At 43.0% G+C, this 26,032-nt stretch overlaps 1 protein-coding gene across 1 annotated transcript in view; it reads right to left on the bottom strand.

The window, feature by feature from the left end:
* Positions 1–21,879: 21,879 nt before the first annotated feature.
* Positions 21,880–26,032, bottom strand: part of LOC134643109 (polymeric immunoglobulin receptor-like) — a 45,952-nt gene continuing 41,799 nt past the window's right edge. The window contains exons 10-11 of the mRNA XM_063495337.1: positions 25,738–25,810; positions 21,880–22,113 (exon numbers count right to left, since the gene is read on the bottom strand). Coding sequence (XP_063351407.1) covers positions 22,104–22,113; positions 25,738–25,810 — 83 coding nt within the window. The 3' untranslated portion in view covers positions 21,880–22,103. The remainder of the gene's footprint in view (positions 22,114–25,737; positions 25,811–26,032) is intronic.

Genomic DNA, 26,032 nt, shown 5'->3' with positions numbered 1-26,032 from the left:
CCAGTTGCCATTGTTGAAGGGGCATCTGGTCAAAAAAAAGCCTATCACACCTCCACTACTGCTGCTGAAGAATGAGATTTGACTGTTTTTCTCTCTAAAAGTAATGTGACACTTAGAATTTTTACTGTACTATTATAAACTATTTTTTAAATTATTGTCATGTTGCCAAATTGTGCAAAATATGAATTTATTTATTTATTGGTTATGCTCCACCGGGGCTACTGAACAGCAATATTTGACTGTGCCTTTCTGTATATAAATTCCTGTGACACTTATAAGTACTGTTATTGTATTTTACTATTATAAATAGTTCATTTTGATGTTGTATTTTTATTGTCATGTTGTTAACTTGTGCCCCATATGCATTTTATTGATTTTCGTTTTTTACTAGTGTTTATAAAAATGATTGTATCTCAAAAATGAATTGATGAAAAAACTCCAAATAAATTTTGTGTAGTTTGAAAGGACTTTGTGCAACTTTTTTTCATTTACAATTTTGAGCCATATAGCTTTGATATTTTTGTATCAACAAAAATATGTGAAAAACAAAAAACGATTTTCAATTTTTTTGTGGTTAATTGCACTTTTTTAGCAATTTCTATAATTACTGTGGATTTGTTACACACATATTATTAAAATCTGGGATATAAGGGTTCTATTGATGTATAGTAAGTTAAAATACTCAAAAAAATGGGCCTACAGTATGTAAAAATGTAAACATAGGGTCTGGCGGACTTGTTCTATGGTAGGTCTTAAAGGGCTGCTAGGACGTCTCTGTGCTCCTTACATATGAACCATGTGACCTCACATCAGTGCTGTGGATGACTGTAGTCATAGAAGAGTAGAGCTGTAGCAGGTGGTGTGAGGAGGAGGAGGAGGTGGTGTATTCTAGTTAACGCAGTACTGAAACACTCCAGCAGAGGGCGCTGTTAAGTCCTTATTGTAACACAGTTACTGTGTGCAGTTATACTTCATACATAATCTGCACTTATTTCCATCAGACATGCTGTCAGTAAATGATTGGTTTCTATTGATTCTACTTCCTGTTGACTAGTTTGATGACAGTGAAACAATCACAGCTGATTGTGTGATGATGTCACTGTTACATTCAGTGTGTGTGACATCATGTTAGTGCAGCTGATAACAGCCTGGTTCTGTTAGAAACACATGAACGTGTCCATAGATCAGTGTGTGTTTAACATGAGAGCTTCAGCCCTGCTGATGTGTTCAATAAAGACATGCAGGAAAACTGATGAGACTCTGAAATAACTCTTTATATTTATAATGTAACTCTGCATCAAAAGAACAACAAAGGATCCCAGACAGCTTTATGTGAACAAAGACCATGTTTCTGTGTTTCTAACAGTTTGACATTATTAGGAAACAGACTGCAGTGAACAGCATTTATAAAGAGCTTATATATAAAGATATGACAGCTGTTTGTTGATCACTCTGTGTTTGGACCTGATCAGTCCAGCTGTTTACTTGAAATATGTTCATTTACCTGTGACGTTATATTTATGTTCTTGTCTCTGTTGAAAAACACATTTTAATGTCCCTCAGATTTTTCTCCCAGATGAATAAATATAAAAATGACACAAACTGACTGCAGCTACTTTTTGTCCTTTCTGTCAGAAACCTTCATGTGACTCATGAGAGACACGTTTCAGCTGTTTGTGACAGATCAGAGGCCAACAAGTCATTTATAACACTTTCCATCATTGTTTAGCACAAACACATGTTGACACAGCAGCGGGGCCGCAGTGAGAGTCAGAGCCAGGAGATAAAAACTCCTGTTTGACCACAGCCTCACTTTGTTCCTGCAAACACTTCCTGTTGTTGACTGGGTGGAGTCAGGAAGCCAGCGAGGCCCTGCAGGACTGAGCCTGCAGACTGGGACGTGCTCTGTGATGGAGATCAACAGCATCACTGACTGTTTCTGTGAGGACACCATCATCCCAGCAGGGCTGTTTCCCAACAACAAGCCTGGACCATCAGAGACCTGAAGCTGCTGCTGAATGAAAGAAGAGGATCTTCAGGTCTGGAACAAGGACGAGCTGAGAGTGTTAATAACGTTACTAATGTTCAGCTACACTTTACTAGGTCACATCTGTGACACACGTCACTTAAATAAAGAAGCAAATATTGGCTCTGTTTTATCTGCTGGGCCCAAAAGTGACTCCCCGTATTTAAACTGCTATGAATAACTTGTTGGTCTATAATATGTGAAACATGTGTCAAATGTCTCCATCATGAAAGATATCAGGTCATCTTGAGCCACAAAAACATTCCTATCATGAGGTAGAAGCTGGAATCAGTTTGTTGCAGACGTTTATATATCCCATATTTATCCAGTTAAAGTCACATTGAAATTCAAAAATGTCTTTTCAAGAGTCGTCTGTCCAAGAGGAGCAGAAACAAATATAACAACAGTTATTTAAGCTGTTTTAAAGGCCACAAAGGAGCAGATTGGTTATAATGCAGCTGCTTCAGAGGAATAAAGATGAAACACTGTTTTTATTTCATGTGTAACACCTTTCAATCATGTGTTGACTAAAGTCTATTGACCAGTATAAGTAAAGACATCACACACACACACATGGAAACACTGAAACCTGTTTTTGGTGCAGCAGCGGTCCCAGCTGCTCGCCTTTATCTAGACTGGGTCGGCTGCTTATCTCAATATAATCAATGTTTAAAGTTCTCAGTGTTTCTGTGTTGCTTCGTATAGGATCTCCCAGCATCATCACTGTGCTGTCCAATCATTGTGTGCTAGGTTACCCTTATAGTGCGATGTGTGTTTGCACAAAGAGAAGCATGTGTGTCAAATATAAGCACAGAACAGAAAAAGCTGCCAGTTTCTTCTATTTAGAGTCAAGTTAGTGTTTTGTGTCTTTGTTTGAGGCCTAATGTCAAGCAGAGGTGTGTGTAACTGCACTGCTCTGTTATATGTGTGAAATGTGTGCTTCAGCATCATCTTCGTCACTGCTGATTCCTTTGTGTCATCATGTGTTGAGAAGAGAGAACAGTTATAACGGAGGAGCAACAGGAAGCCCTGAAATCTGCATCAACAAGGAAGTGTTGGCTCACCAGTGATCCCAGCAGAGCCACTGGTTTGGCTCCAGTTGTTCTAGATTCAATGATGTTGTTGCTACAGATACATGTTAGCATCTTTATTGTAGTAAAGTCTTGTAATGTGAAGCTAGAAACAAGGCAGGAAACAGCTCCATGATCTGATCTTAATGATGTTGTTTTTATTTCTGTCTTTCAGAACTGGATTGAAACTATCAAAGGTCTAAAAACAGCCTCAACCCTCCCAAAGACAAACTTTACACACGTCATCTTTCAGCTACAATCTTTGTTGCAGGGATCTTCTGCCAAACAAGGCTGAGAGAAGATTTCTTACAGCTGTTGATGCTGTTTCAATCTTTGGGCAAACACACTCATATATTAGGGCTGATATCAGGGCTGCACAAGTTCTTTGTGATCATGAATAATAGAAGTGTGCCTGTTGAAGATCATGTTTGCTACATGATTATATGTCCTGTTATTGTTCTGTATTATATTCAGCTTTCAGCATCCTTTCCCAGCCCCTGTTACACCATCCATACAAAGCCAATCTGACTGTGAGCCAATGTGTTTGTTTGTGTTGGATCAATAGATTTGACAGACTTGGTTCTCATCCAGAGGGAAACAGTCCAAATTCAGATCTAATGAAATGATGGAGGCTGTTTCCTACCACGGTGCTAATGTGTGACTAACAAGGCTCATGGTCTCCAGCAGACAAGCGCCTGGAATGAGGTGAGCTGAGTGTTGCTTTGGTGGGTCTGTGCCCACGTCATGCATCAGGATTCATATTGGCAATAGTTCATATCTCTGTTCTTTAGCCTTCATCACAAAGCTGTGAAGGAAAAACAAACATCTAACAGGATTTGATGGATGCAAAGTCCACTGAGCTCTTTGTCATTTACAAACTTGTCCAACCAACAAGAGCACAGATGAAAAACACAGTGACACTTAAAGGATTTTGCCATATATGAGCATAGATTACTTTCATATAGATTTGCAATGCAGGCTTTTGGTGAGCCGCTGGGTTGTGTCTAATAATCATCTCAGCATTTTACAATAGAATAGCTCTTTATTAGCTCTTCATTTATTGTTATTGGACATGAAACAAGGAAGCTGTGTTTCTCATTGGATGTTAGTTTCATGTTCATCAGGATCATTTTCTAAAGAGCTGATATTTAGACCATTTACTGCACTGGCTGCACATTCTGTCTACATTTCTCTGTATGTGCTGTGTTTGTCTTTCATATTTCTCCATATTGACACAAACAGTGAACAGCAGTAGATCTACTCTTCATCTGTTTAAGGCCCAGTGAAAGATCTGAAGCAGAAATGGTGTCATTAGGAGAAGAAGAACGGCGAGGAGGCAGCAGCTCTTAAAGATGAAACACAGCAACTTAGCCCTGAGCTCAGAGAGCTTCACATGAAAAAGCTCCTCAAGCAGATCATGTCAGAGGTTTGTCATCAACAGGAGGAACTGTTCATATCATAGAATGAAGGATGCTGTCAGCTGGATGAAGAAGGTTATTTAATGGCAAACGTTCACATTGAAGTCAAATTGTTGTGGTGTTGAACAGATTCATGGACTGATTGTCTCCAGAATGTTAGAAGAGCTTCAATGAATCATTAGAAACAACTTACAGCTGCACAGTTGTGTCAAACACATCTTTGTGTCATTTTTGTGTTTCTACATGTGACACACGTCTAAAACATGCACACAATTTGAACACAAACAGGGATCATTTGTTCCCACAGCCAGATGCTGAGAGCCATTTCCTTGTAGTCCTGTGTCTATATATATGTAGCATTAGATGTTATTGGAATGATTGTCAGCTTTGATAGTTTCATGTATGTTTAGCTGGACGGCTGTTTGATCCTCCACATGTTTAAAGGTGTCCAGTCCTGAGACACTGGGGGTGGAAACAGCTGTGATGTCATTGGACTGTCACAAAGACAGAAGTGCATGAAGTGAGCAGCCAAGGAGCCGCTGATGTTTTGGATTCAACAGCATTTGAAAGGTTGACACAGACACATTTGCACATAGAAAGCTGAATTTGTCATATGCCACAGTGAACTCACTGTTCAGTGTTTTTCAGGAAGCTTCTTAACTGCCTCTGCTGCCAAACAAGCAGCTGATGTCCTTGAGAAGAAGCTGAAGAAGTCTTCAACAACAAATACAGGAAGTGGACTTTCAAATACTAGATTCACTTTAGACTCACACAAGAAATGACTCAACTAGTTGTGTTTGACTCCTTTGACTCTATGAAAGCTCAGTGTGTGTCTGTACACAGACTGTTGTGTTGGACTATTATTCAGTTGTTTTCAAATGTCTGCATCTCAGTGTAGATGAGGCTGGGGGTCATGGGAGGCCACCATAGCAGTCTCTTCAACATCATGACATCATCATAAATGCTGCTGGACTGTCTGATGGGCTGACGGTGAAAAAGCCGTCGGGAAGGAAACAGAAGACATTTCAGAGGCTGCAGCAGATTTCTTTGATTTGGGGCCTTTTTCAGCTTTATTGGACAGAGCAGTGAAGATAAGTGACAGCAAAGCAGAGGGAGAGAGAAAGGGGGCGTGGTCAGAATCAAAGCCAGGCCAGCTGCTCTCCACCTCGTGGCACATGGTCACCTGCTCATCCTAGTGAGCTCCACCAGCAGCCCTTTCACACAGTTTACACTGTCAAACACTGTGTGTGGACCTCAGCTAACAATAGGCTCCATTTAAGTCTGGACTACATGCTTTTATATTGAGGCAGATTTTTACCTGTTTTTATTCCATCAGCAGCTCAACATCATGAGCAGCTTTGACATAAATACATCAAACTCAAGCTGACTTTAAACTGGATCTACTTTTAATACAGGGGCTCAAAAACAACAACATCTTTATTATATATCAAGACAGAAAGTCATCTCAAATGGAAAACAGCTTTATTTGGAATAATCAGCACTATCAACTGGTTTGGGATCAGTTTCATGTCTTTCCAGCTTCTCCAACAAAGTTCCTGTAAAATCAGCATCTTTATTGGTTTGATAGTGATTGATTATTCAGTCCCAATCTGCTGTCATCTAAAGAACAAAATGATGTTTCTATGAGTCAAAAAGCTCCAGATGTTGTTCACAAAGAAAACAAAGATTAGGAAGTTAAACACAAAGTGTTTGGAGCCAAAATGTTCCCAAGCTGCTCTTTTTGAAATGGCAGAGGTACAGTGGTGTCTAACAGCACACTGTGGAAGGCAAACATGTTCTTGTTGGATGAAACTTCATGAATCCTTTGTAGATTTGAGCTTTTGGAGCCTTTCTTTTCTCTTCAGGTGTACAGAGGCTGAGGAGGCAGGTGAAGCAGGTGGAGCTGTTGTAATGCTGGCAGAGGGTGTGTCTTAGTAACTCTGTGAGGTAGAACTGGATCCAACATTGTGGATGTGTTGATGTTGGAGCCATTAAGATTCTCTGCACACTGTAGGATTTCCCTTTGATTCACTGCGGGGGCATTTTGGAGTCTGTCAATGAAACTCTTCATATTTGTGTTTTTAACCCAGTGTTAAAAACGGGATTAAAAGCATAAATATGAATACTCTTTTGATTAAAATGCTAATTTCATAATGGTAATAAATATTGATAAAAAGAACTTAAATATAATAAATACTGATAAAAAGCGTGTAAACATAAGTTTAATTAATATGTACGTATGTATATGTAATATATAAATGGTGTGGGGGCAGGACTTAGTCCTGTGGAGTGTGTTTGTTAGATCCACTGAGCGACCAATCATTGGCCGGTCTGACCCCTCCCCCAGTCTGTGTGCGCTGCTCAGACACCTGTGCGTGCCTGCGTGTGCCAGCCAGAAAGCGCCAGAGACACAGACGGTGAACGGTCCGGTTACCCGTGCGGTGAAGAAGCTAGCTGGATAGTAAAAGTCCTGTTTTCAGTGAGAATAATAAGAGTGATACTGTACTCCAGAGGCCGTGAGCCAGCGTGAGCACTGTGAAGCCCCGTGTAGCATTTGTTGCTTCACATGGTAAGTCCCAGGCAGTGCACGTGCGCTAGCATAGCATGCTACTTGCCGCTAGCTCCGATGCTAACTTCCGCTAGCCATTTTGCAATGAAAGTGCCCTTTCGGAGGCTAAAGCAATTAGCACTGAGTCTGCTGCACTTTATACGAAATGTTCTTTAAAGGTTCATGTCACATTACTGTGGTATTGATGTATAATGTATGGTTTTGTGCGAAGTTATGTTAGCACATGTTCACTGTTCTCATGGTGCTAATTGTAGTTCTGCACACTGAGTATTAGCAACGTGAAATTAAGTGCCTTCACCTGCACTTTACTTAGCTGAAACTTGATAAGTCTCAAGTCAATGTGTATTTGTAATGCACTGCTGAGCTATTTTGTATTATTTTAAATGTGTGTTTCCTATGCACTTTTTCCCTTTTGAAATTAGAATAACTTGTTGTACAACATATTTTGAAAGAAAATTAGAAACACTACAAGCAACTACTGGTAGTAAAAAGTTACAGATATCATAGCTTAAATGTTGAACTACTGTGTTCTGGCCTGGTCCCCAGGTCAGGTTTTTTTCCTTTGCTTATTTGGATTGGATTGGTTTCGAGGACCTGAGAAGAATCGAGGATCCCTTTTCCAGTACTGGATGGCGAGCCCAGCCCAAAGAGCCGGATGAACTGGTAGATTGTAACCCGACTGGTTACAAACACACTGAGTGACTGTTGAATGTTTACTGTAAGAACTGCACAAAGGAAGGAAACACAATCCTACACACGACCACTTTAAAATGGACATTTAGCTTTTCAAACATCAGGGAGTGCTGCAATAACAACACTGTGCCCATTCTGATCAGACTGAAAGATTTATAGAGATTTATCCATGTGCTGGAAAAGGATTTGATATCAACATATATGCAGATTAGTAGGAGCATTTTCTTCATATTGATTTAGAGTTCAGTACTAGGAATATGTAGAATTAACATCTGTGTACATGACGAGTGATGAAAACTTTCAAAGGACATCAGAATTGGTGTCTCTATCTGTGACTGTCCCAGAGGAACCTACCTGAGGGATTATTAAAGATCTGTCTATCTAGAAAGACTTGCATTGATTCACAGTGTACAATTCTTTCTAATCTATTAACATCTTCCTCCAAATCCTGTTTCTGCTGCATCAGAAGGGCTCAAACCTCCTGCTGTTGTCTGCTGGACCATCAATTCTACTTTATGATGATCTTCAAAGATAAAAACGTGAGTTTATTTGTGAACTCTGTGAAATGATGTTTAGTTTGAACCAATCCTGTGTCAGCTGCAGCCACATCATTGCCACACATACAAATGGCTGCGTTCCTGTTTAGACCTGCTGGCTGTCAATGGGCTTCATTCCATTTCAGACTGCCGGTGGTCGCTGTGATCTAAACTCAACATGGCTCCTGTGTTAGAAGAGCCTCTGATTTTAAATTTGCACATTGAATAGTTTCTTTGCAACACTATGGAGCTACCAGCCCAGTATATGTAGCCACAGTAGATGGAGTTATCAAGCTGCACTGACAAACATCAGGACTCATGTGATCCCTACATGTGGACCTTTCACACATGGATCCAAGTGCAGATTCAACTCTGCATTACATTTGACTTCAGCTGTTACACACTTTCATTTTCTAGCTGTGTCACTTCCTGCTTTTTGGATCAGAGAGTTTATCCATGTCCACAAATGTTTGGCTGCATATTTGTATCATCTATATTTTCCAGTCTTCATACAGCCGATATTTCATGTGAACTCCAATATGCCACCTGCCATCACATTTTCAGGGTTCATTCAGTGTTGAAATGTAGGACAAACAGCAGCACATGTTCTCTAAATGTTTGCAGTCATTTTAAATCAAGCTGTTACGGTCCCCTGAGGGGTCTAGGCGGTGAGGTGAAGTAACAAAAAGTTTCCGGGTCAGAAAAAGGAGACAAGAAGGCAAAATGGTTAAAGTAAATAGCTTTATGAAGGTTTGTATTAAAACTAACTAAAAGAGACGGACAAGCCGCTATCACCATTTAAAGAAACAAACAAAACTCAAGCGTTGGTCAATAAAGCACAAAGTCAAAAAGAAAGAGCAGCTCACTAGCTGCAAACACAGCAAAAACACACACAGCTCACTAGTTGCAAACACAGCAAAAAAAACACCCAGCTCACTAACTGTAACCACTCACATGGGACTCTGGCCCACAGCTCACCTTGCCCTGAGCTTAAATACTTTTAATTACTGACAAGAGTCAGCTGTGTAAAAGAAAGGAGGTGGCACCTCAGGCAGATAGGAGATTGTAGGACACGCCCACACAGGCACCTTCAGGAGGAGGCCCTGCTAGGGCCGTAACAAAGCTGATACTACATGAGACATTTTCCACATGTCTTTGAACAGAGAATAATAAAGCCATCAAACATATACAGGCTGTGCAAATACAAACTTCTGTGGTGCATTTGATGACCTGCAGAGGAGAACAAGTCGGGCTTTTCAGCCCTAACACAACCTCTTTGTTCTCAATGCTACAAAACCTTCAAAGGCTGATATGCAAGTTTGCATGAATCACCAACACAGTTGTGTTTGTTTCTAGTATAGTTATAAATAAGCTGATCAAATATGTGCTGACTGATTAGATCCAGTATCTATTACAGATGAACTGGATATCACAGCATGTTGTTAATCCGTCATATCAAACTAAACAGTGTTGCTGGTGTAAATATCCTCCAATAAAGTCAGATGAGGGCTGCTGTTGCCAGGTAACGATGATGTCACACTGGATCTTCTGATCTTTAGCATCGTAGCGCTCGGAGTCTGATGTTGGCTCATGTGTTGTCAGACACCAACATGACGTTCTACTAGTCAAGGCCTCACCTTAACCCACTGATGCTGATCACACAGACCCACTAATAGAACTGTTTGATCAGGTTTATGCAGCGTCACCATTAATGTCACATTTAATCACATTTACATTACAAGCCACTACAACCATTATCAACATGTTACATTACATTATACATCTGCACTGATTTAAAGTATTTTAACCTGATTCATGGTTTCAGGAGGAGATTTCCATCAAACTCTGGATTCTGATTCAGATCAAACTAACAATCCAAAGCAGCAACTTTCAAATCACTGGATTCTTCTTGGTGGCTTTCAGATGAGCTCATGTTACAATCAGCTGCTGTGTGTGTTGTTGTTGTGTAGCTGAAGCTCTGACTCACATTTCATATGTGACCAAAGGAAACTTGGTGCTGTGTGACACACTTTAGATTCTCTGCTGCTGCTTTGAACTCTTCAAACTAAAGAGCCAAACTGATGATTGACTGTGCAGCTCTGACATGGCACCAAATGTCCCTGTTATCAGCTGCTGGATGGACGTTATCAGAGCTTTTTAGTCCCACACGGATCACCAGGAGCTCCTCCTCGGTCTGCAAACAGGCTCAGCAGCTCTGATCCTTCATTGAACCAAAACCAAGATGGCGCCGCGTATGGATGCCCTGGTACTTCAGTGCGTTACTTCTGTTTTGTTTTTGTGCATAACTTGTGTGTCTGGGCACTCCTCTGGATATTCTTACACCAGAGAAGAGCTTCTTAACTACAGGACTACAACACCTGTGGAGTTACTTCCAATTTTTGTCGCATCTGCGGCAGATTTACTACAGACCTTGATCAGGAAAGCGAGCCGGCGCACTCGTGCGCCTGAGGAGACGCGGACTGCGAACTGCTCTTCCTGGGATCTTCCTTTCCAACGTACACTCACTCAGGAATAAGATGGACGAGCTGCCCTGATGAGAAGCATGAACAGAGATTTTGCCTCCTCCTGTGTCTTATGTTTTACGGAGTCGTGGCTCTGCGAGGACATCCCGGACTGCGCACTCAAGTTGGAGGGTTTTCATCTGCTGCGCGCGGACCGGCAGGCCTCTCTCTCTGGTAAGACCACAGGTGGAGGTGTCTGCTTCTACATAAATAGTGGCTGGTGCACAGATGTAACAGTGATTGCTCAGCACTGCTCTTCCTCTCTGGAATATCTTTTTATTCACTGCAAACCGTTTTATTCTCCGCGGGAGTTTGCTTCATTCATCTTGGCCGCTGTTTACATCCCGCCAGATGCGGATGTGCAGACAGCTCAGTGCGCCCTCGCGGAGCAGATACTGCACATGGAGCAGACATTCCCGGACTCTCTCATTATTGCTCTTGGGGACTTTAACAAAGCCAATCTGAGCCAAGAGCTTCCCAAATATAAGCAATATATTAAATGCCCGACCAGAGAGGAGAGGACATTGGATCACTGCTACAGCACGATCAGCGGGGCCTATCACGCGGTGCCCCGTGCTTCACTCGGACTTTCTGATCACGTCATGGTCCACCTGATCCCCGCGTACAGACAGAGGCTGAAGCTCTCCAAACCTGTCGTGAGGACTAAAAAAGTGTGGAGCAACGAGGCTGTGGAGGAGCTTCGCATGTGTTTGGAGTCCACAGACTGGGACACAATGAAGGCTGCTTCTAACAGCTTGGACGAGTTTACGGACACTGTCACCTCCTATAGCCACTTCTGTGAGGACAGCATTGTGCCATCACGCACCAGGGTGAGTTATAACAATGACAAACCCTGGTTTACTCCTAAACTCAAAAAGCTGTGGCTGGAAAAGAGAAAGGCGTTCAGAAGCGGAGACAGGGACAGCTACAGAGAGGCCAAGTACAGGTTCACTAAAGAAGTGGACATTGCTAAACATCAGCACTCTGAGAAGATGCAGCAACAGATCTCAGAGAATGACTCGGCCTCTGTGTGGAAAAGTTTTAGGAATATCACCAACTACAAGCCTAAAACCCCCCACTCCACTGATGACTTGCTCTTGGCCAACACCCTTAACGACTTTTACTGCCGTTTTGACGAGCCATCGAGCAGCCTTCACACCTCCAACGGCCCCAATAATAGAGACACTTTGGACACTCATTCCCCCACCTCTCCCCCCTTCACAGAGCCATCACCACCATCAAACACTTCATCTACAACACCTCCCTCCACACCCCACACCAAGGAAGATTTCACACCACCTTCTCCCACCACTACTCTTCATATTCATGAAGCAGATGTGAGGAAGCAGTTTAAGAGTCTAAATGCTCGAAAAGCTCCTGGCCCAGACGGTGTGTCTCCTGCCACCCTCAGACACTGTGCAAACGAGCTGGCCCCAGTGTTTTCTGGCATTTTCAACTCCTCACTGCAGGCATGTCATGTGCCTGTCTGCTTCAAGTCCTCCACCATAATCCCTGTCCCCAAGAAACCAAGGATCACTCGACTAAATGACTACAGACCTGTGGCTCTGACATCTGTGGTCATGAAGTCATTTGAGCGCCTGGTTCTCTCCTACCTCAAGACCCTCACGGCCCCCCTCCTGGACCCCCTGCAGTTTGCATACAGAGCCAACAGGTCTGTAGACGACGCGATCAACGTGGCTCTACACTTCATCCTGCAGCATCTGGACTCCCCAGGAACCTACGCCAGGATCCTGTTTGTGGATTTCAGCTCTGCCTTCAACACCATCCTTCCAGACCATCTCCAAGGCAAGCTTTCCCAGATGAATGTGCCTGATCCCATCTGCCGGTGGATCACTGACTTCCTGACGGACAGGAAGCAGCATGTGAGGCTGGGAAAGAATGTCTCGGACTCCCGGACCATCAGCACCGGCTCCCCTCAGGGCTGTGTTCTTTCTCCTCTGCTCTTCTCCCTGTACACCAACTGCTGCACCTCCACCCACCAGTCTGTCAAGCTAATCGAGTTTGCAGATGACACCACCGTTATTGGACTCATCTCGGACGGGGATGAGTCTGCCTACAGAAGGGAGGTTGAACGTCTGGTGTCCTGGTGCAGCCACAACAACCTGGTGCTGAATGCCCAGAAGACAGTGGAGATTATTGTGGACTTCAGGAAGCACACAGCCCCACTCCCCCCATCATCCTGACTGACACCCTCATCACCTCTGTGGACTCATTCCGCTTCCTGGGTACCACCATCACCCAGGACCTGAAGTGGGAGCCCACCATCACCTCCGTCATAAAGAAAGCCCAGCAGAGGATGTACTTCCTGAGGCAGCTGAAGAAATTCAACCTGCCAACACAGACGATGAAGCAATTCTACACTGCAATCATCGAGTCCATCCTCACCTCCTCCATCACCGTGTGGTACGCTGGAGCCACTACCAGGGACAAACAGAGACTGCAGCGTGTTGTGCGCTCTGCTGAGAATTTAATTGGCTGCAAACTCCCATCTCTGCAGGACCTGTACACCTCCAGGACACTGGGGCGTGCAGCTCGGATCAGAGCTGACCCTTCTCACCCTGGTCACAGTCTGTTTGACCTGCTCCCCTCAGGCAGGAGGCTCCGGTCCATTCGCACCAGAACCTCTCGCCATAAGAACAGTTTCTTCCCCTCTGCTGTTGGACTCATGAACAATAACCATATGACTGTTCCCACCACTAACACATGACCCTACACTGTGTTCACTGCATCATTCCATGTTCGGCACTGATCACCACCTGCACTCATGTACATATCTATCCTCTTAGCACTTTTAATTCTTATTTTATGTCTATTTAAGAGTTGTATAACAGTATGTTTGCACTAAGTACCGCAGCAATTTCCTAATGTTGTAAACCTGCTCAACATTTGGCAATAAAACCCTTTCTGATTCTGATAATAAACATAAGTGCAGACTTGGAGGTCCTGAAAGTATAAAGGGACCAGTTTGGGTCTGGTTCCATTAATAAACTACATACTAATGCTCACTATTGTGTAGTTATTATAAAGTGCGACTAAATCCTCCCTCTGGATGGGAAGAGTCCATGTGTCAGTATTCAGACACCTGGCTTCGGTTTCTGCAGCTAATGTGTCACCTGTGAGGACTCTGAGACAAACCCACAGCATGCAGGTCATTTCTACATCTGTTGGTGTGTCCTCAGTTTCCCAGCATGCCTTGGCTGTGCTCATGGAAGTGAATGAGGGGGAAGGATCTGTCCTGCTGCCCTGTCAGTACTCGGATTTCATACCTGCTGATCTCAGAGGACAAAAGCAGCGTTACAGCGGCGCACATCAATGAGAGCTGATGCTCTCAACACTTCAGACCTCCGCCTGTCTCTGAGAAAACCAACAATGGCTGTCAGCAGCAACTACACCTGCTCCACCAGTGCTGGGAGAGAAGAGCTGAGACTGACAGCTCTTTGTACAGGTCAGTACTGTAGAGGTCAGAGGTCAGTTTGCTGACAAACCATTTAAAAAAGCTTTTTGAGCTAAAATCCATGGAAGTCACAGAGGAAAGAAGAGACACTGCAGAGAGGATCCAGAATATTTGATGTTTTCTGATGACAGTTAAAGTTTCCAGCTATCAAAAAGTGTAACAGCGCAGCCTTCATGTACTTTCAGTTCTCCATCATTAATGATGACTGTCCGTTATAAATCATGTTGGCTAGTTTTCTAACTCAGTCCATGTCTCCAAAGCAAACTTCTGTCCCACACTTTATGTGCTGAGTCTTCAGGGATTCTTTTCACTTGGTGCTGAACTAACTTTAATGAATTGGAGCTCCAAAGAAACCCCAGCCCTCCCTAAACAAGGCTAACAAGCACTGCAACAACTCTGTGGGCACTCTGTAGTGTAGCTATTAATCACAATCAGCTGACCACAGATATGCATACATGACACCTTCATGACAGTCACTTACTATATGCACAGCATCTGCATGAGGACTGACTACAAATATCTACAGAGCCACTTCCTCTATCTGCTGGTGGTACATACCTGTCCTTCCATCATGGCTGCTCTCCTTGCTCCTCCTCTTTCTCTGCTTTCTGCTGTCTGAGGTTTTCACTAAGTACACGGTCAGTCGTGGGTGATGTCTGTGGTCTCGTCCTGAACAGTGGTTCTGCTGACACTCACTGGTCCTCTGCCTCGTTCCTTCCTCGTGTCAGTGCTTTCTGTCTTCTCCTTTGGCGAGCTCATTATCCCAGCTGGGTATCTGATCAGGGCGGCAAGGCGCAGGTGTTGATTGGTCACAGTCAGATCCACCTACAAGCATCTTTGAGGGAAACATCCTGGTGGCAAAAGCAGCTGAAAGTCACTGTAGAGTGTAGCTAGCATACAGCTAAAGCTAAGTCATTTCAATTCTAGTTATCAGTCACGTCTGAGCAACAACAGGAAGTGCTGTGGACTTTTGGAGGAAACAGAAAGTTCATGTTGATGTCACAGCTCATTGCTCGCCCAGATCTTTGAACATCTGTAGAAACATCTGAGGAATGCAAAGCACACGTGGCTACAGGAAGAATTTTAGCTCCAACTTTGTTGGTTCGGAGCTGAACATGAGAAATCCTCAACACCAAGACTGATCACGAACACACAAAGCCCCGGGTCCACTCCACAAACTGTACGTGTCTCATTAAACACAACGTGACCAAACAACTATGTTAATAAGGTGAAAGCTGGTCTGAAGTCATTAGTGACCATCACCTCCTCTGTCTCCACCCGCCTGCAGGCCTTCACCTCCTCATTCATCCACAGTCTGCCTCCCTCTGCTCCATCAGCTGACGTCCTCTGTACAACTACCTGCTGTGTGCACATCTTTGATTTCTTCTTCTTTTTATCCTGCAAAGCTCAAACTTCACTATAATACAAAGGCATTTCAGACACGCTGCACTGAGTGAAAGATAACAGCAGTGACCTAAATGAGTCTCCAGCGAATTTAAATAGATTTTCTGTGAAGCATTAAAATCAAACTTTTGTTTCTCATCCTTTCAGTTTTGTGCTCGTGCTGTTAGTCTGAGAAGCTCCTTGTTTGAAGTCAGCTCAGGATCATAAAGACTATTTGATGCCTGAGTAACTTCCATACAGAGAAACATCCGGATCAAATCCACACTGAATGTTTATGTGACACATTTAAAAGAAGTGTGTCGTTCACAGTCGTGCTTGTACAGAGTGCTGACAGCTGACAGGACCTAACAGAAATAATGTGTCTGTGCTGAATGAGACACTAACATAACACATGATGATGAGTCTGTGATGGGAACACTGGTTCTTTCAGTCACTGGTGTGCTCACTCCAGTCCATGTCAGCTGGAACTAATGATTTGGATCTTATTGTGTGAATGTTGTTGGATCTGTTTACATATTTTATTAAAAACAGTTTTATCTAACGTGATCCTTTCATATTTTAATAAGTCTTCATTGTTATTATGGGCTGTAACAGGCTGACTGTGTTACAGAGGATTTCATCCTTTGTCCATCAGGACAGTCAGACAGAAATCTGCTTCCTGTTCCCAGTGTGAGCGTTTGTCAGCCTCACTGATAGAGGACGGCTCTCTCACAGTGTGCAGACATATTTAATGAGTTACTGCTAACAGTCACAGTTCATCGCAGCAGCTGTTTAATATGGACGTGAAAGAAGAAGAGATCCAACATGTCCTCTGATCTGGACCCACAGCACTGATCACTGATCACAGAGTCTGTTACACAGACTGACCGTTCTGTGGTCAAACATGAAGGCATCAACGTGTGTTTCAGTCTATTTGAACTTTTCACATTGAGCCTCATGATCACTGTGATAACATCATTCAGCCCCACGAGTTCATGGATATACTGGAGGAAATGCATCTTTATTAGAAGGACCAGACCTCAGACCTCACACACGATGATGGGGCCGAGGAGCAGCTCTTTACTGACATCCAGTGCTTTTATGTCCTTTTGCTGCTTAATAAAGTTCAGCTTTCTTCTCCTGCAGATGCTTTGACAAGTCGTTTGCTGTCCCCATGACTCAGGATCCAACAACGTCGGTGCAGCACTGCAGCCGTCTGTCTGAAGGCCTGAAACTCCTCCCACGCTGATCACAGGTGAGCATGGTGACCTTCAGTCAGGGAAACCTGTGATTGTTTCTGTGCAGCTGTTGGACAGTAAAGAACTCCAGCCAACCTCCAGCAGGGAAAAAGAAAAGTGTCTGTATTATGATTGGTTTTCTCTGAGAGTGATCACAGATCCCTGCAGGGTGACTGAACACTCGCACACATTTCCAGCTGTGGAGGCGCAGTGATGGCGCCCTGCAAACATGAATGAACCCTGTGCACTTTGTTTACCTGCTGCTTTATGGTCTTTGCTGTAACTGAACTTCATGTCTCCTGAGCACGACCCCGGCGCTCTCCTCCTGTTACAGGATGGGATGTGTCAGATGGGAGGTGCCCGTGGGGATCTGTGATGTTCAAGGTCAGGACGTGTTTCAGCCTCTGCAGGCGTTGATGTCACAGAAGAGTTAAATCCTTCCTGTTTCATCGTCCTCGTCTTCTGACAGCGAGCAGAGACGTGTCTGTGATGGCGTTTGGTCGTGTCGACGTCTCGTTACGACGCGAGCGTTTCATTTGATAAACAGTCCTGATGGATTGTGATTGGTGAAACTGGAGACTTGCTCCGCCTCCCACCTCGTCCATCATCTTCCTGTGTGTTGTCCCAGTGTGTGTTTGCTTTGATGTGGATGTCACAGAGTCCTTCACTGATGCAGACGCCTCCTGTCTGTGTGGCTGCTGCTGCTCTGTCTCTAGTTTCTCTGCTTCAGCTTTGTTTTCTCAGTCTGGAGGAAATGGCTGTAATGCCCCCCTCATGCCTACTTTAGGCCCCTCCCACAGGGTAGACAGCCAGACTGTGACATCATCATGTGTACTTCCTGTTTAGTGACCTCATCATTTAGCACAGCCTCATTAAATCTGCAGTATTTAGATAGTTTACTGGGTCCTGTCCATCAAACATACTGGTTTGTGTCCTCACACAGTGATGGTTCTGTACTACAGTCACTGGTCCTATAGAGTTCTTTACCAGGTGGTGTTGAAGAGCTCTCATGGACCCGGGACATGAAGGTGATGTAAGTGGCCCAGAGATCTGAGCCCAGTTCTGCTAGGTCCACGGTCGGTCTGAGAGCACAGCTGAAGTTAAATATACAGGATATAAAGTTTAAGACGTGTTTGTTTCCTGTGGGAACATCTTGTTCCCTCGTCGGCCTCTGGGACGCGCTATCTTCTCACATGTTCTTCACATCCAGCTGTTGGCTCGGTGTCTCGGTGCAGCAGATATCTGATCGTGCTCTCGTCTTTGTCGCTGACGCCTTGGTTCTGCTCGCGCCCTCTCGGGTTTCTGTCCTCAGCTTTTCTAGTTTCTGGATTCTGTGTGTGGTGTCTCGTCCTCTTCCTGTAGAGCGCAGCGTCACACTGATTTTACACACATGTTGATGGTCAGTGGACGAGTGAATCTCCTCTTTGTGTCAGTGCAAAGATGTTTAAGTGACTGTTGATTCCTGAGACATGTTAATATAAAGGAGCAGCTTCAGCAGCACGTCTCAGTGTTTCTACAGGACAGGACGGCCTCTCCCAGTCACCACGGGGGGAGAGGTGGGCTTCCCCTGGACTTCAGTCTGTCGCAGGCGCTGTAAGACTTATTTCATATATTTAAAGTTACAGAAACTGATGCCCTGCTTCATATTTTCCAAAGCTGTCCAATGGGCTGAAGTCTTTGGCCGATTCTGGTCCCCGGGCCTTATGTTTGACAGCTCTGCTCTAGAGGACGCTGACACGTTAAAAACATTTAGTGTTGCAGAGTTTTCATTGGACCTATAGGATCGTGGCCACGTCCTGTAATGTAGCCGAGTTAAGGCAGCAGCACAGTTACACTAACAACAGTGTGAAACTACAGGCTCAACAAACACAGTCACACAGCAGCTTCACACTCACTCAGTATCTGCAGGCAGCGTATCAGGGCTGCAGCTGGACTGTGGTTGGCTCCAGAGAAGAAGAGACAAACACATCTTCTCTTCCTCCTGAATAAATCTCAGACGCAGCAGGAAGCAGCTGCTCGACCTTCTGCACAGTTACACGACTGCTCAGGGTCACGATGTCAGCAGAGAGCAGGAAGCAGGTGTGTGCTGGACTCCTCACATATCACACGTGAGGCTCTGTAATAATAAAATCACAGTGATCCAGGTGTGTTACAGTTTAAACAGATGAAGGTAAAATCAGCTCCAGATGTTTGGATCTCATTCAGTCTCAGTCAGTTTCTCTTCTACTCGCAGTTTTACGCTCGTTTGTCTCCTTCTGAGAGTTCAGCTCCGCCCACAGCAGTGACAGTGATGTTAAAGCTTATCACACATCACACAGGGATTTATTATGTTGGACATTTGAGACAAAGCTGCTGTGTGTGAAGTATTAATGATGTACCCTTAGGCCCCCTCCTCGATTCAGAGATGGTCTTTCCCTCTTCACGTAAATGGCCTCCTTGACTCCGCGCTCAAACCAGCGTTCTTCCCTGTCCGGGATGTGTACATCCTCATCCTTGAAAGAGTGTCCACTGGCCTGTAGGTGTAAATAGACTGCAGAGTCCTGGCCTGATGAGGTTGCTCTTCTGTGTTGTGCCATCCGCTTCGCTAGAGGTTGTTTGGTTTCCCCGATGTATAAATCCTGGCAATCCTCCTGGCACTTAACAGCGTACACTATGTTACTCTGTTTGTGTCGGGGGACCCGATCCTTGGGGTGGACCAGTTTTTGGCGCAGCGTATTTTGGGGTTTAAAAGCCACAGAGACCCGGTGTTTAGAAAAAATGCTTCTCAAGTGTTCCGATACTCCTGACACATATGGGATCACTACAGGTTTTCGCCTGGGCGGTGGTTGTCCTTCTCTCCTGGATCGGCTGGAGCTTTCTTTAGGTGCCTTCCCAGCTTTGACAAAAGTCCAGCTGGGATAACCACATTTACTCAGGGCCTTCTTGATGTGATGTTCTTCTGCCTCCCTGGCCGCTGTGTCAGTGGGGACGGTGTTCGCTCTGTGTTGTAGCGTCCTGGGCCTAAGGGTACATCTGTCACCATCTTACAACGCTGTGATTGCAGCCATTCCCCAACTCTCTGTGAATGGTACTCATGGCCATTGATCAGTGTTCTTTGATCAGTGGGTTTTGGTCAGTGATTGTTGATCAATGGTCATGGGAATTTGCATAATTATGATTAAGGAACTGATCTCACAGCCCATTGTTCCTTCAGTGGGCTGGTTTCAGTCATTATGCAAATGTACTGGTTATAAGGTTTGGGGAAACCTGCAGTCAGCTGAGACTGAAGAAGTCACTTGGATGAGTGACGAAACGTTTCTCCCACAAAACGCTACGTCCAGATGAACAGATTCAACTTTTGGAGATTTACTTTCCTTGATGACTGAGAATGCATCAAGATCACTTCTAAATGTTAATGTTTGGTTTATTTCAGTGTTTTATTTGTTCCTGAGTAAACCGGTTTGGCTGTGATTAAAGTTAAGCTTCATAACATGTTACTCACAGTTAAATTAAGAGGGGACGGCAGTAAAAACTCCGGACCTATGACATCATCACGTACGCAGGTGTTCCAATTGTACAAATTGCGAGTCCGTGCTCGCGTTCTCGGCCAGTACGTACTCACCGAGAACGCGAGTACGTACTCGCGTACTTGAGAATTGAGAAACGGCCACAGCATGTTAACGTTAAGCTCATCTTTGATTTGTGTTCATAAACACTCAGAGAAACATCACGTGTGACCTCATCAGGATCTGTGTTGGTGTGTGTGGCTGTACCTCAGCTTCAGATTATGGTGATTATGAGACAGTGTTTCAGCTCATTTTACACAGTAACATGAAAGTAATGTTATGAGGAGTAATGAAGTAACGTACTCCATTACTTTTAATTAAAGTGTTTGTTTAACTTGCAGTTAATGTGCACAAATGTCTTTGATATGCTGCTCAGTGATGGTGGTGACTGTAAAAGCAGAGCTACTGAGAATCAATAAGTAATATCAGTGATGGAATCAGAATCACTAAATTCTTATCATCCCTGTCAGTATCATACATGTGCTGTATAATGTGATAAATGTAGAGGTGCTGGCTGTTCTCTCACTCTGCTGTTTAGCTGTAAAGGACGCCTCCCTGCCTTTGTCTCATTCATGACCTTTAATAGTCTCTTCTATGATCTGTTTCATAGAGTCTAACCAGCCTGTACAGGTAACAACAACAGTCACTGCATCACTGACACACAAACTTCATCTCTGTCAATAACAACATTCATACATGGAATAAAAACACATCAGTGGATCATTGCTGGAGCTGATGTTTGTGCTCCTGGTGAAAAGACTCTCAGTTTCCTCCTTGAAATAACAGGATCAATAGTGGGTCAGTGACATGATTTCTTTCTCTCTCAGGTTTAAATATGTGGGACTCTCCACTGTTTGGTTTTAGAGCTGAAGAAGCTTCTCAGATGAAACGTCTTCAAGAAACTTAAAGAAGTCTCTATTTTCTCTCCAAGCTCCTTAGATCACATGACCTGGATGACTGAGAACCTACAGACATGTTGACCTGGTTTCTAGGTTACATGACAGGTCAGAGGTCAGTGACTGTAACTCAGTTACTCCTGTTAATATGAACTCACTGAGTGTTTGTGGTTTACCTCTCAGACTGAGAGTGTGAGTAATGTGGATGTCTAAGTTGTGGAATAAAATTGAGGCACAGGTGGCCAGAAGGGGACAGAGGGGGGGAATGCCTCCCCTGCACCCTGGTGACATATCCGCACCCCAAGGCCCTACCTGTGTGGGTGGGTGTGGTGGAGCGGGAAGAATTGTGCCTCAATTTTATTCCATTCACTGTTTGAACAGGCAGATCCATCAGACCAGGACAACCTGATCCAAACACAGCTTTGACCTAACAGCAGTGAACACAAAGTACCAACGGGAGTGTGTTTGTGCAGGTGGATGCAACACAACAGCAGAGTGTGTTTCTCTGTTTTATTACTGACATGTTTATGGTTTTCTAACCAGCGTGACTGACAACTTTACTGTCCTTGTACTGATTACAATGACATTCTTTTCTATTAGGCTTTTCGATTGTGACGTAGTCTGCAGAGACTGAAGAGTGGTGACTCCACTTTATTGGAGGATGGTGTTTCTCCACTGAAGTCCGGGTGTATGAGATGCACTCTGAGGCAGCTGTTCTCCGTCAGCCTGTCTTTACATTTTCCTGTCAGTGGGAAAACCAACAAAAAGAAGTACTTAGTAATGACTGCACACATGTGTACTCTGTCACAGTGAAGGCTGCTCAGAGTGATCAGTGACTGACAAAACAAACGTCACCCATTGGCTCCCAGCAGGTCACGTGACTGTTTTCCCTCCATCAGTTTGCAGAAATAATAAAACTAACAAACGTCAGAGCGAAGTAGGGATGTTTAGTATTGCGTGAAAATGAAGTGATTTTTACAGAAGTGTTCAGATGATTTTAACAACAACACAAGCTGCTGTGTAACCTGTAACAACAAATCTGAAAGAGAAGAACTGTGTAAGGAAATTATTAAATATATATGTGATTAATTATTAAATATATATGTGACAGAGAGACACGGAGGCATCTTGGTAAAAACATTTAATGTGGTTCATACAGCACCAGCATCAGTGACCTCAGGGTGATTTATTTGGATATATATGATACTGATGGAGGCAGCTGCCAATCACAGGGACTGACAGGAAGTGTGGGTGTGGCCTCAGGGCCTCCATCCTGCTCTGACTGCATCTTTGAGGTCAGAGGGGGTGTTTCATCATGTTTGTCTGAAGCTTCCTGACAGTCAGCGGCTTTGACCTTTGACACACATGAAGCTAACATGTGACACAGAGTCAGGATGCTCCATGGAGATCCATCAGAACAGCAGAAACACGCTCTGGATCATCATCATCATTATAAACTTCTAATGTTAGACAAACAGCTGCAGAACTTCTAGCTGAGGTTAGTTTGCTGTTAGCAGAGGAAGGCCAAAGCAAAGCTGCATCTTCATCTGAATACACACTAAATACTTTATCCTGTATATACACACAGGCTGCTCTTCATCACCAGCTCCTCCTCCTCTGAGACCCATCAAGCTCAATGAACCTCCATCAGAGGAACATCTTCATTGTTCCTGTTTCTGAGGACACTCACATGGGTCCGTGGGTTTGATGCTGGAGTCTATCCCAGCTTTGACAGCTAATCAATATCCTACAAACAGACTGTTCAGTTCTCTGATCTGTGACCGATCAGCTGAAACAAGAACAAGGATCAGAGCCAAGAATAAAACCAGGTTCATACATTCATAGCTGCACGGGCAGGTGAGTTCCTGTGATCATGGAATATATGGAAATGTAGTCTGATTTAATGTATGTCAAGCACCATAGATGACGTAATGGAATGTGTTACTATTGAAATCCATGTTGAAAAAGCTAGCAATATAATTATAAGTTGCATCTATAGGACACCAGGATCATGCCTTGAGACATTCAATGAACAACTTGCTGCTATGTTTAGCAACCTAAATGATAAAAAAGTGCAAATAATTTGTGGTGATTTTAATATAGATTTGCTAAACCCAAATGGACTTTATAAAACAACAGATTTCATCAGTACAATGTATAGTAACTCCCTTTTCCCTGTAATTATAAAACCAAGTAGAATAACAATTGATACAGCTACATTGATAGATAATATATTCACAAATAAAATTGACCATGAAATAGTAGGTGGACTTTTTATAACTGATATAAGTGATCATCTTCCTGTTTTTGCAATTTTTCAAAATTATTTTGGGATTAAAATTAAACAAAAGAATCAAACATTTGATATGATACGACATAGAACAACAAGAGCCATTGCTGCCCTCCAGGTGGACTTAAAGGAACACAATTGGAATGAGGTTTTTGCAAATGAAGATTCAAGTAGTGCATATGATGCATTTCTATCAACTGTAATTTCACTATATGAAAAACATTATCCTTAATCACTAGAAAGCATCACAGATCAAATAAGCCATGGATCACAAAGGGGATAGAAGATGCATGTAAAAAGAAAAATAATCTATATAAGAGATTCATAAAACAGAGGACGAAAGATGCTGAAATAAAGTACAAGTTATATAAAAATAGATTAGTAAATATTATAAGAACAAGTAAGAAAGAATATTACCACACATTATTGGAGCAAAATAGAAGTAACACACAAGAAACATGGAGGATATTAAATAGCATAATCAAAAAGGGCTCAAAAAATAAGAATTATCCAGACTATTTTAAAAAAGATAAAGATATTGTGCTTGATAAAACTAGAGACATTGCAAATGAATTTCTTTGTAAATGTTGGCTTTAATTTAGCAAAAGAAATTCCAGAGTCAAGAAATAATAACGACCTAAATAAACATATTACTCAGAATGTGTCCTCCATGTTTATTGGTGCTGTAACTCATAGAGAAATAATTAACATTGTGAAGACATTCAAAAATAAAAAGTCCACCGACTGTTTTGGTATTGACATGAAATTAGTTAAGAGTATTATAGAATATATAGTGCAACCTTTCGCATACATTTGTAATCTGTCCTTTCGAACTGGTGTGTTTCCCTCACAAATGAAAATAGCAAAAGTTATTCCAATCCATAAAAACGGAGAGATGTCAGTTTACCAATTACAGGCCAATATCACTACTCCCACAGTTCTCAAAAATTTTTGAAAAGTTATTTGTTAATAGACTTGATAAATATATAGAGAAGCATAATCTCCTAAGTGATAACCAATATGGCTTTAGAGTGAAAAGGTCCACTTCGATGGCAGTGATGGAACTTGTAGAAGGGATATCTAATGCAATAGATAATAAGGAATATACTGTTGGTGTTTTTATAGACTTACAAAAGGCGTTTGATACAATTGATCATTCTATATTAATGAATAAACTAGATATGGCATAAGAGGGATAGCATACAAGTGGATGAAAAGTTACCTGGATGACAGATGTCAATATGTCGAAATCAATAATGTAAAATCTAATCAGTTGAAGTAACTTGTGGTGTTCCTCAGGGCTCTGTGCTGGGCCCTAAATTATTCATATTATATATAAATGACATATGTAGTGTTTCCAAACTGTTAAAATGTGCATTGTTTGCTGATGATACCACTCTGTATTGCTCAGGTAAAGACCTAGAACAGCTTCTGACTACAGCGGAAAAGGAGTTAAATATATTAAAAAACTGGTTTGATGTAAATAAGTTATCATTAAATATAAAGAAAACAAAATTGATTATTTTTGGCACTAGACAAATGAAAAATGTATCTAAAATCAGGGTTAATGGAATTGAAATTGAAAGAGTGTATGAAAATAAATGTCTTGCGTCTTGCTATTTGCTGTTGTAGTAAATTGTCTCGTTCCAGCGAGGGGTTGTGCTAGACAGACTCATCATTAATCAGCTAGTTTCTTGCCTGAAAATATGTTAAAAGTTCATTTTGTGACCCAGAAAGATTATTAAGAGTAATTTTAAAACTTAGTAGTGGCCGCCATTGTTGGAAACTAAAATTGGCTGGGCCGCGCTATGAATTCTGCGATATGGTGAGCCACAAAGGACACACCCGACCCATCCTTCAAATTCGGGGAAATGAAAGCCGCATTTGAAGTAGTCGACGAATTGGGACAGCCTTCGTTGCCTGGCTGTGATGTAATCGGTCTTCAAATGCAGCCTCCAAAGCATGCAGTCAACGTTTTGGGACACAGCTATTGAGCTCATTTAAACTGGACCAGCTGCAGTTACCATGGTAACCTCATGGGTAAACACACATTCCTCTGTGACCCTGCAAACATACCTCAGCTCCTCTGGTGCCCTCCTCCTCCTCCTGAGACGTGGAAGCATGTCTGCCATGGCTCCCATCAAGGTTTCTGCAGAGGAGAATCATGGAGTGAGTCTCAGAGCTCATCAACCTATTTCTACATCAGACACACAAACCAAGTGACCATGTGCAACACGCTTTCCTCTCAGGTGTGGTTTAGTTTGAATAGTGGAAATAACAGAATCCTGAGTAGATCAACTTATGAGTGACCCTCCATGCCTCCATGAACCCGCAGAGCTGAGCACCGACTCTGTTCAGGTCTCCAAATTCA

Source organism: Pelmatolapia mariae, linkage group LG15, assembly GCF_036321145.2.
Source record: "Pelmatolapia mariae isolate MD_Pm_ZW linkage group LG15, Pm_UMD_F_2, whole genome shotgun sequence".
Taxonomy (NCBI): domain Eukaryota; kingdom Metazoa; phylum Chordata; class Actinopteri; order Cichliformes; family Cichlidae; genus Pelmatolapia; species Pelmatolapia mariae.
The sequence above is the reverse complement of the archived record's forward strand: the minus strand, read 5'-3'. Positions and strand labels throughout refer to the sequence as shown.